We start from the raw sequence: 12,171 nt of genomic DNA, 5'->3' as shown, positions 1-12,171 counted from the left end.
CAGCCTGAGAGCAGAGACCTGGTCTTCCAACTTCCTCCTGACTTACTGCACCGCCGTTCTGTTAGTTGGCACCCGTTAAGCCCTTTGGAATGAGCTGGGGGTTGGGCGCACTGTTGGGAAATGGTTAGCGATGTTGTTGAAACTGACTAGACTATAAAATGAATATGGCATTGGTTCTTAGCAAACATTTCCTGTATTTACAGCACATATGGTCCTTATTAGAAAATTCTGCACATGATATGTGTTCACCAGCACGTATCTTTTTTCTACACACCTATATTGGGAAACACTCTGAAGCCTTCAGAAGAATTTCGGGTGTAGTGGGAAGAGCTCTTTGCCCCCTGAACCTTGTGCACCTATGTTGCTGGTATATGTCCTCACAGGCTTGCTTACGTATTTCCTGCAAACCGGAGGTGAGGGCATTCTCCTCTGTAACCACTGTAGTGATCAAAATCAGGAAACTAACACGGAGGCATTTCTACCCTCTGATCCTCACCTGCTCCTGCAGCTGGCCAGGTGACCCCACGGTGACCTTTGTAGAGAAAGATCCAGTCGGACCCTGGGTCACACTCTGTTGTCTCCTCAGACTCCTTTAATACAGAGGAGTTCTCAGTCCTTTTTGACTCTCAGGACCTTGACACTCTTGAAGATTACAGGCCGGTCATTTTGTGGAATGTTCCTTAATTTGGATTTGTCTGATGTTTCTTCATGATTAGATTCAGGTTTTGCACCTTTGGTAGGAATATCACAGAAGAGCCAGTATATATCTTTTTCAAAGATTAGTTTTACATTTTATTTTCTGTTTCCTTAGAGCGTTTCCCAAAGTGTATTCTGCGGAACTAGCACCTACTGTGTTCTCAACACCGTGCCACCTCTAGAAGGTAGGATTCGAAAAGCTTTTGACTTACAGGAAGGGGTGGGCTTGGCAGTAAGAGTAATTCCATCATGATAGTGCAGTGGAACTAGCCTGTGGCTGGGCCTTAGGGGACCTGCGTTCTGCCTTTAACTTTCTGTGTGATCTTAGATGAGTTACTTAATCCTTCTGGGGGTAGCAAAATAATACTCCCTTTGTAAAGTTTCTGGGAGGGTTAAAAAAGACGAAGCGTTTAATCACATGGGAAATTCAAAGCACTCTGCAAATGCTAGATACTAATACAATAGTTCTATAATTCTAGTATCTAATTCCCGTGACTTCGAGTAGGAGCCGTGTGGTATTGTGGGAAAAGCAACGGGTCACATTTGAATCCCATTTGAGTCACTTGCTGCGGCTCCTGGGCAAGGGAATTTGAACCTCAGGTTCTTCATCTGTAAAATGGGGGTAATTATGCCCTGATGGGTAATTGTGAAAATTAAATGAGAGAATGCAATGTAAAATCTTTCCTGGATGCCTGATGTAGAGTCCCGCAAATGTTTACTTCCTAATAAATAGTAGAAAATAAATTTACTTGATCACGTGCAGTTCAAATTGAAATTGAATGGAATGAGAGGATGCCCTGGAACCTAAATTGAAGCTATCAATTGCACAACTTCTGTGCTCCCACTTTATCTGCCTCTGCTTGCGTATTTTTAAATTGAAAATGTAAATTCCTGTTAAATAGTGAAAAAGTGAAATAATGATAAAGTTTATTGAACCTGAATTAGAAGTTGACCTAAACTCAGACCAGAGATTTGGTGGTATGATTGACAGGGAGAGCGGGTAAACTTGGGCCACCTAAAAAAAGGCAGGGTGAGATTTGATGGTCATGTACTCTAAGAAGAGGGAAAGGGGTTGTTAAATAGCGAAAACTAGTTATGTTTTCTATGAAAAAAAAAAACAAAACAAAACAAAAAAAAAACCAAACCCAAAAAACCCAAACTATTATTTTTTGTTTTTTTTTCCAACTTCAGAAGTCTCTTGGATAATTACAATTGAGTAATTCATTTTGGAGAATTTCTTTTAGAGAGTTATCATACTGATGCTTGGTGCATAATTAAGCACATTGTTGCTTAATTAATATTTATTTTGGATGCATAGTGATTTGAAGGTCTTAGGTTAGTGACGGCTGTATTTGCTGCTGTGAGCGCTGTGCTGACTTGAATATAACAATATGTGCTTATGTTTTCCTGAATCAGTTCTTATCCTACTAATTAAATCTAAGCACATAATAATTAGAGCTGAACAGAAAAATTGTAGAGTTTCCTTTTAATTTTACCATTCCAAGTTGTTGATCAAATATATTCCCAATAAGATTCAGCAGTTGGATACACTGTTATACCAACTTATTTTGAACAGTTTGGTCTAGAGGTTGAGAGATTAATCATAATTGACTTGATTGAATAACAGTGTTCATAATTATTCATGGAACCAAAATTGTTTAATTTTTATTAATTATGAATCAAAATAAAATGGATATTATCATTTCCAGGTTAGAGTTAATATAGTTAAAATTTCCCTTACAGGAATCAATAAGGGTGTTCGAAGGAGAGAGTTCTATATATCTTTTTTGATTTAGATAAAGGATTTGGTAATGTGAGTTTTGGTTTTTTGAAATAAAACATGAAAATAAGAATTCTACCTTTTGTTTAATTAACTAAGTGAAAGAGCATTTTTGCATATTTTAGAGAGTTTTAGTTAAATTGTACGATGCCTCTAAAATTATTGTTTGGAAAATATTTGAAGGTTGTCTGGAAAGGATGGTTCATTCTCTAGAATTATAGCTGTCAGCCACATCATCTGTCAGTTTCAAGAGCTTCACTAGTTATTTTTACTGTGAAGTAGGTTAGAAAACTATTTTGTGAAGTCATATATCATACACGCATATTTTGCTAGATAATGATAATGAAATGTTTTCCTGTCTTTTGTTGACACTTCCGTGTTGCAGTGTCAAAGTTTAACTATTTGGATTAAATGCTTAAACGCAGTTGAAACTGGTATATACCTTACTTTCACTGTTAACTCAAGATATTGTTGATAGTCTTAGTACTGAGACAAACTTTTAAAAACTGGCCCAATGATTTGTCTAATTACTGTATCATTTATAGTTATTCCCAAAACATTAAAAAGCAGCTTTTAATTAAAAAACACAAGCTTGTGCAGTATGGCCAAGCGAGCAGTTCTTTTCCAGTATGAAAAGCAGAATTGCTCTCCTATCACACTGTAACTGGAAAAAACGAAATTTGGAAAATACGAGTTTAAGATTCTGCCTGTTTGAGTTTCTAATATTCTTTCCCCAGTATAAAAATTGCCATCTTCATAATGCATAGTGGGAAAATTTACCCATTGTTATATTTCTAAAAAACATCCAATTTATATTCAGCATGAACCTAAAATTCTGGAAATTCACAGTCTAAAAACTGATTCAGGGTAACCCATTGGCCTGTCATACTCCTCTTCCTTTTGAACCCATGACTGCACATCCCTATAAAGTGCTGTATTTGGAGTCGTGGTTGAGACCGTGCTTACACAGACAGTCTCCTTTTCCTCTTGAAAAAGCCTTTGGGCCAATTCTCTGCTGCCTGATTTGGTATCAGAGTGGAAGACAGAAGCCTTTTCTGTGGCAGCTAATTGTGCCGTGGAGAAGAGTGTCTCTTTTTCTCATGACCTGTGTGTGCGCACACACACGCGCGTGTACATGTGTGTCTGTACACGGGCAGGAGCATGCACGTCTAGGTGTATGTACATGCATGTACACACACGTAGGGGTACACACACGTGCGTGTGTTTTTTATAGCCACAGGACAGCTGGGTCCCTCAAGGAGGCTTACAAGAACAGATACTTAACGTCAGGTTGTGATCACAAACAAAAATAGAAGCTGGGATTTAATCTTCTGTTCATCATTGTTCAAAATTATACCTTAAATAGTAGTTTTCTCGGAGATATGACTAGTCCCGTACAGTTCAGAGTAAGCCCATTGATTGAGCACCCGTGTAATACTGTTTTCGTAAAAGGCATCCTATCCTGTAAATGGTGACTGTTTGAATCGAGTATAGATTTTAGAATTTCACCTCTACTTTCAGAATTGTACACATCATGGGAGATTTAAAAAAAAAATGGGAATAAAACCTCTTTAAAGGAAGAGAGAAGGGAGGTATTGGCTCATGTGATTTGGTATTCTGCGCTTTAAAGTTTTATGGCCCACGGTGCCTCCCTGGGGAGGATGAGGTGCAGGGAGCATGCATAAGCACATAATATCACATTGGTTTTATAGAGGGTAATTAATACAGAACTTTCTATGAACATTCTCTTAGTTGAACACTTTGTTTTCTGGTTTCATAGCAAGATTTTTAAAAAGTTTTTAATTTTATTTTGCTGTTAAAATTTTAAGCAGTTTTTAAGTTTTTCAAGTTTTTATACTGCCTCTAGAAGTAGAGTATTGGGCATTATAATTCAATCGGTTGTGTAGTTCATGGACCAAAAAAAGATTTAGTATGCTACAATTCTCTTAAGTTCCTCCCTTTAAAATATTTCCATATTATGTAGTAAATTTTTTCAGACTTTATTTCTGTGCCCAGTATTTTTCTTTTAAGGTCTTCCCTTGAGAAGAAATGTGTTAATCAGATGAAAAATGTTTGGAGATTTTGTTGTGATTGTAGAAAATTTTTAATTCTTTATGTTTTTCACATGTTCAAAAAATAGGCGATGCTAAACAAAATTACAGTAAATGACTGGAAAGATATATTGTTGTATTTAACTTTTAATATTATTAACTAATTCCTGTATGCCTCTGTAAGGTTCTTTAATCGTAAGGCATTTAAATTTATTGAATGGCAGTAAATTTCATAGGGATTTATGCCTGGAGGAGCATTGGAGATTACTTAATTTTTCTTGATTTAGAAAACCGAGAATATTAAGTAACTTACCCAAGGTCACACAATTAGAAAGTAGCAGAACTGGGTCAGAATCTTGAATTCTTGATTTGGAGTTCAGTGTTTTATCATACCTTTTAATATCAGAATAAGTTATTTTAACTATGATTTTCTGGAGCAAATTCAGTCTTTAGTGTTTTAATTTGTTGCTCCTAGTACCTGGTTATGCATTGCACTCTTTGGATATTGGGACTTCCATTTAGCATTACAAAAAAAAAAAATTGGACTGTGTAATTCAAAAGTTTGACCTAAGTGTGCCAAAACCGGCAAGAAATTTTGAGCAAGGCAAAGGGACTTTGTTATGGGAATGAACTAAGAAATGACCTGTAAATGAATGAATGAATGAAATAATACATAAAGGAAATGATCTCTTCTAGAAGGTATCTGGGAGACTGATTATCAGGCAGTCAGACATACCATCTTGTCTGAAAGTAATGAACTTTGTTTGCTCTCACTAATTTAGGAGAGTTACATTTTGCTGAAAGATACTACTTAAATAGATATGTATATGTAAATCAAGTTAATTAACATGGTATGTTTTTAGGTTTAGGCTAGAAGGACCAGCCTCTGTATTTACCTAGGTAACTACCTGTAGGTTTAAATTCCTTATATTTATAAGATTTGTAATTTGGTTTTGAAAGGATAAGTCTCATTTGTATTCTTGGGGATGAAGTAGTATTAGCTTATGAATAAAATAGTCATATTTTATTATAATTCCTCTTCCCTAAAAAACTTAAAACTTTTTCAACTGGTTGATAGAAGATTTCTGGGTTTTGTGAGGTTAAATCCTTTTGCAATTTGGATGTACTTCATGGAAACCTGGTGGGAGAACCTTTAAGAGTAATGTTCTGGTTATGGGCAGCTGCTGGGATATTCCCTGTCCACTCGCTTGTCATGGAACAAAAAAGCTCGATCTTATTTTAGAGCCTCTTAACCAGATCCCTGCTGCCCCCGATCTGATCAGTGTGTAAAAGAGCATTGCTAACCGAGAGGAATGGTGCTCTTGGTCTCACGGTGACCAAACTTAAGCTGCCGTTTCTGACCTTGCCAGTATACTTAAAAGGAGATTTTCCTCTATTATTTTCTCTGAATCTATTGTTTTCTTCTTTATAGATGATCATGGGAACAGCAATAGTAGTCATGTAAAAATCTTTTTACCGAAAAAGCTGCTTGAATGTCTGCCGAAATGTTCAAGTTTACCCAAAGAGAGGCACCGTTGGAACACTAATGAGGTAGATAAATTTCTATTTTTAGGGGTATAATTATTTTAAGGGCGAAGTTGTTAGGTCATTTGGCATAGTATACTACTTTTTACTAGTTTTAAAATAAGAATACTGAACTAGGGGATTATAAATGAGAAGACTATTAATCTGGATTTAACAGAAACCTCCATTTCTTGAACTACCTCTAATCTGCTTGGCTTGCGTTGAAAAATATAAAATGTGCACGCTGACTTACTAAAGTAGCATGAGTTACTATACTTGTGTTCTCTTGCATTTTGGCGTCTTGCATTTGGTGGTTAACTCTGCCTGCATCTCAGCTAAACACTAGTTTTTATGTTGTCGTGAATTAATAAAGAGACAGCCCCAGTGTTCCACAAGACGTGCAGTGTCCTGACAGTGTGAAGTTTCTGTAGAACTGGGAAGGGCAGGCTTCTTATTAGCAAAACAGCTGTCAGTCCTCTGTGATGAAAAGAGTTTGCATGGAGTGTTGATGGGTTTACCTTAATGATAGGAGTTTTTAAGTTAGGAATGGAGGCTGTATGACAGTTTTGTGTATTTGGCGTCTGATTAGAAGATTGGTAAAGTAGAATGAATGAAAGTGTCTTTTTGGATTATGTTTCTTATTTTTGGTAAGTCTTAGCGTGGGAGTCTTCATATTAAGGGTGCATTGCTTGTCATCTTTTTAATTTTGAAATCTGAATATTTCCACGTAGGGTAATACCCATTTAGTGTGGTGATGAGAGCTGGGTATGTGTCCATCGATCTGGGAATTCTGTTCCTTTAGTTCAGATGGCTGTGATTACTGGTTTTCCGAAGTTGATCTAAGTCAGTTTGTGTTGCTGGTTGAACATTTGCTTCCAAATTAAGTTAAATACCCTCCCCCCGCACCCCGTATTGGGCCCTCAGTTTTGTTAAAAGACGCAAGAAGACAGTAGTGCTCCTTACTTATCCTTACCTTTTAAAGATTATTCTGTTCTAACTTCTTGACCTAGAGTGCTTTTGTTTTGAATTTTAAGAGGTTATATGGGTGAGAGTCTGTCTACTTAATCCTAGTTTACGGATTTAAATACTTAGTAGACCTGCATAGCTTTGATACCTTGTCTCAACTGATTTTACATTTCTTTTAAGGTATGTATATTTTGATTATTTGCATTAATTATATTTCCCCCTTAGACAGAATACTTCTACCTTGACAAACATTAGGTAGTTTAGAGGCCTGTTGTTTTAATCACTCATTGATTAACTATTTTAAACATGAAAACAAAGTAAATATGCTGAAAATTAGTTTTAATCATAGATCATTACTCTGTCAGCAAAATAGTATGGTTTGGGAGCCATTCAGTAGGTCATAACTAGGTCATGAATTATTTAAGAACTCAGTGTGTTTCTTAGTATTCCCTGGAACATGGCTCTGCCGCCTTACTATTGTATGTTAGCTCCAGTTTATTTATAAATGAAGCGAAGTACATAATTGGTATATATTTTTTCAATATTATGTTTTATGTGAAATTGGCAATTTATTTTTAATTATGACTTGAAATTATATTTGAAACCAGCAGGCGCTTAATTAAAATTCGTGGTCTTTAGGGTCTTCTGGAGCTGGAGTCGTAGAACCTGAAGCCGGTCCGTAGACGGTTCAGATCCTTGCACAGGACTTCATCTCTCACTTATTTATCTCTGGTTATTGATGTGTTCCCCTTTACTCATAGTTCAGATACATTATAAAACACCTAATAAAGAGTTTTTATGGAGGATGAGCTTAAAAGGAAAATACGGGGTTGTTCCGTCCTTTCTTCTAGGACCCCGGCCCTCACAGCTCCTTGGAGACCACTGATTTAGGTCACAGTGTTTCGAAAGTCCCTGTCCAGACAGGAAACTGTGGCCCCCTCTCTGACTGGCGAACCGTAAAACGGGGGTCTGAGACATGTGGATTGTTTTGTGCAAGCTGCCACTGCTGCTGGAAACGCCAGTGAACAAAGTGTGTTCCCAAGGGTGGCTGGAGGCAGGACCGGTGGCTCAGCTGGCAGGGGTCAAGGCTCTCACACCCTTTTCCCTTGTGACCCGTTGTTCTCTCAGTAATTTGTCAGCTCAACACTGACAAAAACTCTTAGGAGAGAACTGAATTTAAAGGCTGGCCCATATTTCATTTCAATGTAGAAGACATTGCCTTTCTTTCTTGTTTATTTTTGGCTTAAGGAAAAATAGGGGACTCTTGGAGTGACAGTCGAAGTCTTAGGAGTCCTTAATTCTGCAGAGTGTTACGTGGTGATGGTAACCGGTCCTTTTTTAAAAAATTTTTTTAGACTGGCTTGGATAACGGGAACAAAACAATCAGTGCTTCTATTAAAGTACTTCCTTCCTTGGTCTAGTTGGGGATTGGCATTCTCCCCTGTTCTGCAGCGGGCCATCCTGCATGCTGCCGCTAAACCTGGAGGCGGCTTGTCTCTCACTGGGGCTTTTGGTCCTGTTTGCGGCAGAGTCATGCTTAGTCAGAGCTGCCCGTGAGGTCTGTTGAACTGCTCACGGAGTTGAGTTTAGTCATACCGCCATTAGGAAGGGCCGCTTCTCGCTGGTTGGAGGGAGGGCTGTGGCTTGGTGCTCCTACTGTATCTTTGTTGAGAGGGACAGTGAGATTGTGTCCATTGCATGTTGCCATTTATCGAGCCCCCGTTGTCTGTGCTGGTGGCTGGGCACTGTGTGTAATTACTTCTGAGCCTTAACATAATGTTACAAGATAGGCCATATTTCCTTTTACTCTTTTACTGATGGGGGTGCAGTGGTTAAAAGTGGTTAACTCATTTGGTCAAGATAGCATACTTGTTAGGGCCAGTCTCTCTCTCAGCTTGATTTCTTGTATGTTGTTTACTAATTCTTAGGAACATTCGTTCTGTTGTTATGTTTTCTTGGCTTTTAATCAAAGACCCACAACTCTTAACCACATTAGTGTGCTTGGCAAATCCATTCTGTCATTTAATTTTGGATTAAAAAGAATTAACATAGGATTGGTATTGGTGGGTTCATAAGCAAATATTTGGTGAAGCTGAAAGTCACTAAAAAGGAAGGCTACCGGAAGATAGGGAGGTCTTAGGGCCCAGCTAAGCTCCTGGAACCTTTCTTAACGCATTGGAATAGGTAAAATCTCCTGCACTTCCTGAACGTTACTTGCAATTGCAAAATAATGTTGTGTCTAGAAACAAATCACTTCGGATTAGGCTTTCTCAGCCGCACACTGCCTTCGCCCATGTTCTTGCAGGCCTAAAAGAGGGGTGATGATGGTGGTGGCAGTAATGACGGCAGCAAGTATGGACTGAGCATGCGCTGTGTGTGAGGCACTGGAGGGTCCTTGATGCGAATACTTACGTTTACTCCTGGAATTCATCCTGTGAGGCAGACTGTGTGGTTATCCGTAAGGTATCAGCCAAGAGATCTGAGCCACAGAGATGTTAAGTTATGTGCCCAGGAGCGCTGGACTCGGGAGTCTAACACGCAGCTTGATTTCGGAGCCCATTCCCTCTCCAGTTCTGTCCCAAAGAACAATTTCAAATAGACTTTCTCAAGATCTCACAGCTGTTTAGTGACTTCTGATCCTTTTGTTGTATAGAATTGTTTGGCTTCTTTATTTATTTACATCTTCAAGTATTATATTGTACATAAACTTAATATAGTTTTGCATTAAGTGTTTTTTTTTAAAGATTGTATTTATTTATTTGAGAGAGCAGGAGAAGGGGAGGGTCAGAGGGAGAAGCACGCTCCCCGCCGAGCAGGGAGCCCGATGCAGGGTAGATGCGGGACTCCATCCCAGGACTCTGGGATCATGACCTGAGCCAAAGGCAGTCACTTAACCAACTGAGCCACCCAGGCTTCTGCGTGAAGTATTTTTTAAAGGTATTACTCATTTCGGGGTGCTGGGATGGCTCAGTCGGTTAAACATCTGACTCTTGATCCCAGCTCAGGTGTTGATCTCAGGGGTGTGATTCAAGCCCCCGAGTTGGGGCCCCATGCTGGGTGTGGAGCCAACTTAGAGGAAAAAAAAAAGTAACACTCATTTCTTAGGGAAGTAGTTTTGTTCTTAATGAATATTAATGTGTAGGCTCTGGATAATGAAAAAAAAATATTAAAAGTAGAAATTTTGAACCTGTGTGTAACTTGAGGGTTAGGCTTGATTTTTATATCCAGGGCAGGAGAGAAAGAACGTATTAAACAGAGCAGAATTGTTGAAGAACCAGCTCTTATTCCATAATCAGTTTGGCATTCACGTCTTCATTAGGTGAACTGTTAGAAGGTTTCTGCATTTTAAGTTAATATTTTTAAGGACCAGAGCCAGAAATAATTATGCTAATGCAACTTTCTGATTGCACAAATGACTATTCATAATTACACATATTAGTACTCCATGTATGTTGTCCAGACCGAAATTCTTTTGTTTAGCCATTAATTAGCTGTTTGACTTAAAATACAACTACTGCATCCCCCTCCCCCCCACTCGCTGGATCTGGATTTCAGACGGCGTTCTTCCGAAGCTGAGCTGAAACCGCACCGACAAGCCTTTATAACGAAAATGTTCTGCTTCAGTGTCCAGTCACTTCTGTGTGCTGCTATTTTTGAACTGTTAGTGCTCTTTGTTTTTCCTCTAATACAAAGTTTCTCTAGAGGAAGTAAACAAAAGAGAATTCTAGTTTGTACTCATCGTAAAGAAAGTTGCATCAAAAGTTTTCAGTTGGTGATAGCTTCAGAGATTTTCATATTAAATGCATCTTTTTTAATGGTAAACCTGTCTGTGTAGAGCGCGTGTATCTCTCCACTGGTGCAGTCTAAGTCGTGCCAAAGAACCGGAAGGAAAGAACCCCTAAGTGAAATGCTTTTTATAGGGAGAGACTTTGCCTTTTTAATACCTCAATACTTCCGCCTTTTCAAAATTTCTTTAGTCATTTTGTGTGTGCGTGTGTGTGTGTGTGTGTGTATAGGCATAGATTCTTGAGTGTTTTTTTCTCTTGGTATACCTTACAGAGTCATAGTTTCAAGGGTTGTGATTTTTCTCAATGATTGGTTTTTCTAGTGTATTTATATGTTCTCATTTTGAAAGACAGACCCACATTTTGGGGGGGATAATCATTTAGCACTCTGCAGACTTCCACCACGCAAGCTAAATCAAAAAGCATTAGTGTTGTGAAGGTGAGCGAGGTGTTTGGCCTTGATGACTCAGAAGGTTAGTTAACCCTGAGATTGGCCTTTGTTTTGTGTAGCTTTGGGCATTGGTAACAGGTTTGAATGGTCCCAGGTGATTCTCAGAGTCCAGGCAGGGGCTCTCCTGGTTCAGGCGCAGGTAGGAAAGTGCAGATACGAACAGCACCACAGAGAGCCAGGTTTTAAGAGGGATGCCATTTGATTTTTGAATACAGTGTGTGGTACCAGATTTCAAACTAAGTGTGATGATTTTGGAGCAGTTGGGTTAACTCTAACCTGTCTGTTTCACTGAGTAGTACGAGCTCAGGTAAACGGATACTGAAGTCCCAATGAGCACGCGCCTGTCATCAGAGCCTGTGTCGGTTTAGCCGTGGTGGTAGCAGACGGAGAGTGGCTGTGTTGAAATGCTGGGGGCGGATGTCCTTCTGCATCTCTGGGGGAAGACAGGTGAGGAGAGGTCAAGACAAGCGGGTTTAGCCCTGAGGAACGGCTGGAGAAGAAGCAGATCTTACCTGTAGAGAGTAGAGTAAGGTTCATGACGTTTGAATAAGATACTAAAGAAAAAAAAATGTTTTTTAAATTTATTTATTTGACAGAGATCACAAGTAGGCAGAGAGGCAGCAGAGAGAGAGGAGGAGGCTGATTCCCTGCTGAGCAGAGAGCCCGATGTGGGGCTTGATCCCAGGACCCTGGGACCACGACCTGAGCCGAAGGCAGAGGCTTTAACCCACTGAGCCACCCAGGCGCCCCAGAAAAGAAAATTTTTTTTTTTAAGATTTTATTAATTTATCTGACAGACAGAGATCACAAGCAGGCAGAGGGGCAGGCAGAGAGAGAGGAGGAAGCAGGCTCCCTGCTGAGCAAAGAGCCCGATGCGGGACTCGATCCCAGGACCCTGAGATCATGACCCGAGCCGAA

The 12,171-nt window shown here is 39.2% G+C and overlaps 1 protein-coding gene across 4 annotated transcripts in view; it reads left to right on the top strand.

The window, feature by feature from the left end:
• The window catches only part of CAMTA1 (calmodulin binding transcription activator 1), an 814,502-nt gene that overhangs the window by 27,630 nt on the left and 774,701 nt on the right, over window positions 1–12,171 (top strand). For all 4 annotated transcript variants that reach the window (XR_013966637.1, XM_080800235.1, XM_080800233.1 and 1 more), the window contains exons 2-3: window positions 812–881; window positions 5,960–6,078. Coding sequence is in view for 3 of the 4 variants with exons in the window: in XM_080800235.1 (XP_080656361.1) it covers window positions 812–881; window positions 5,960–6,078 (189 nt within the window). In the remaining variant the exon portion in view is untranslated. The remainder of the gene's footprint in view (window positions 1–811; window positions 882–5,959; window positions 6,079–12,171) is intronic.

Source organism: Martes martes (assembly GCF_963455335.1).
Source record: "Martes martes genome assembly, chromosome: 4".
In the NCBI taxonomy this organism is placed as follows: Eukaryota; Metazoa; Chordata; class Mammalia; order Carnivora; family Mustelidae; genus Martes; species Martes martes.
This window is presented reverse-complemented; position numbering and strand designations above follow the sequence as displayed.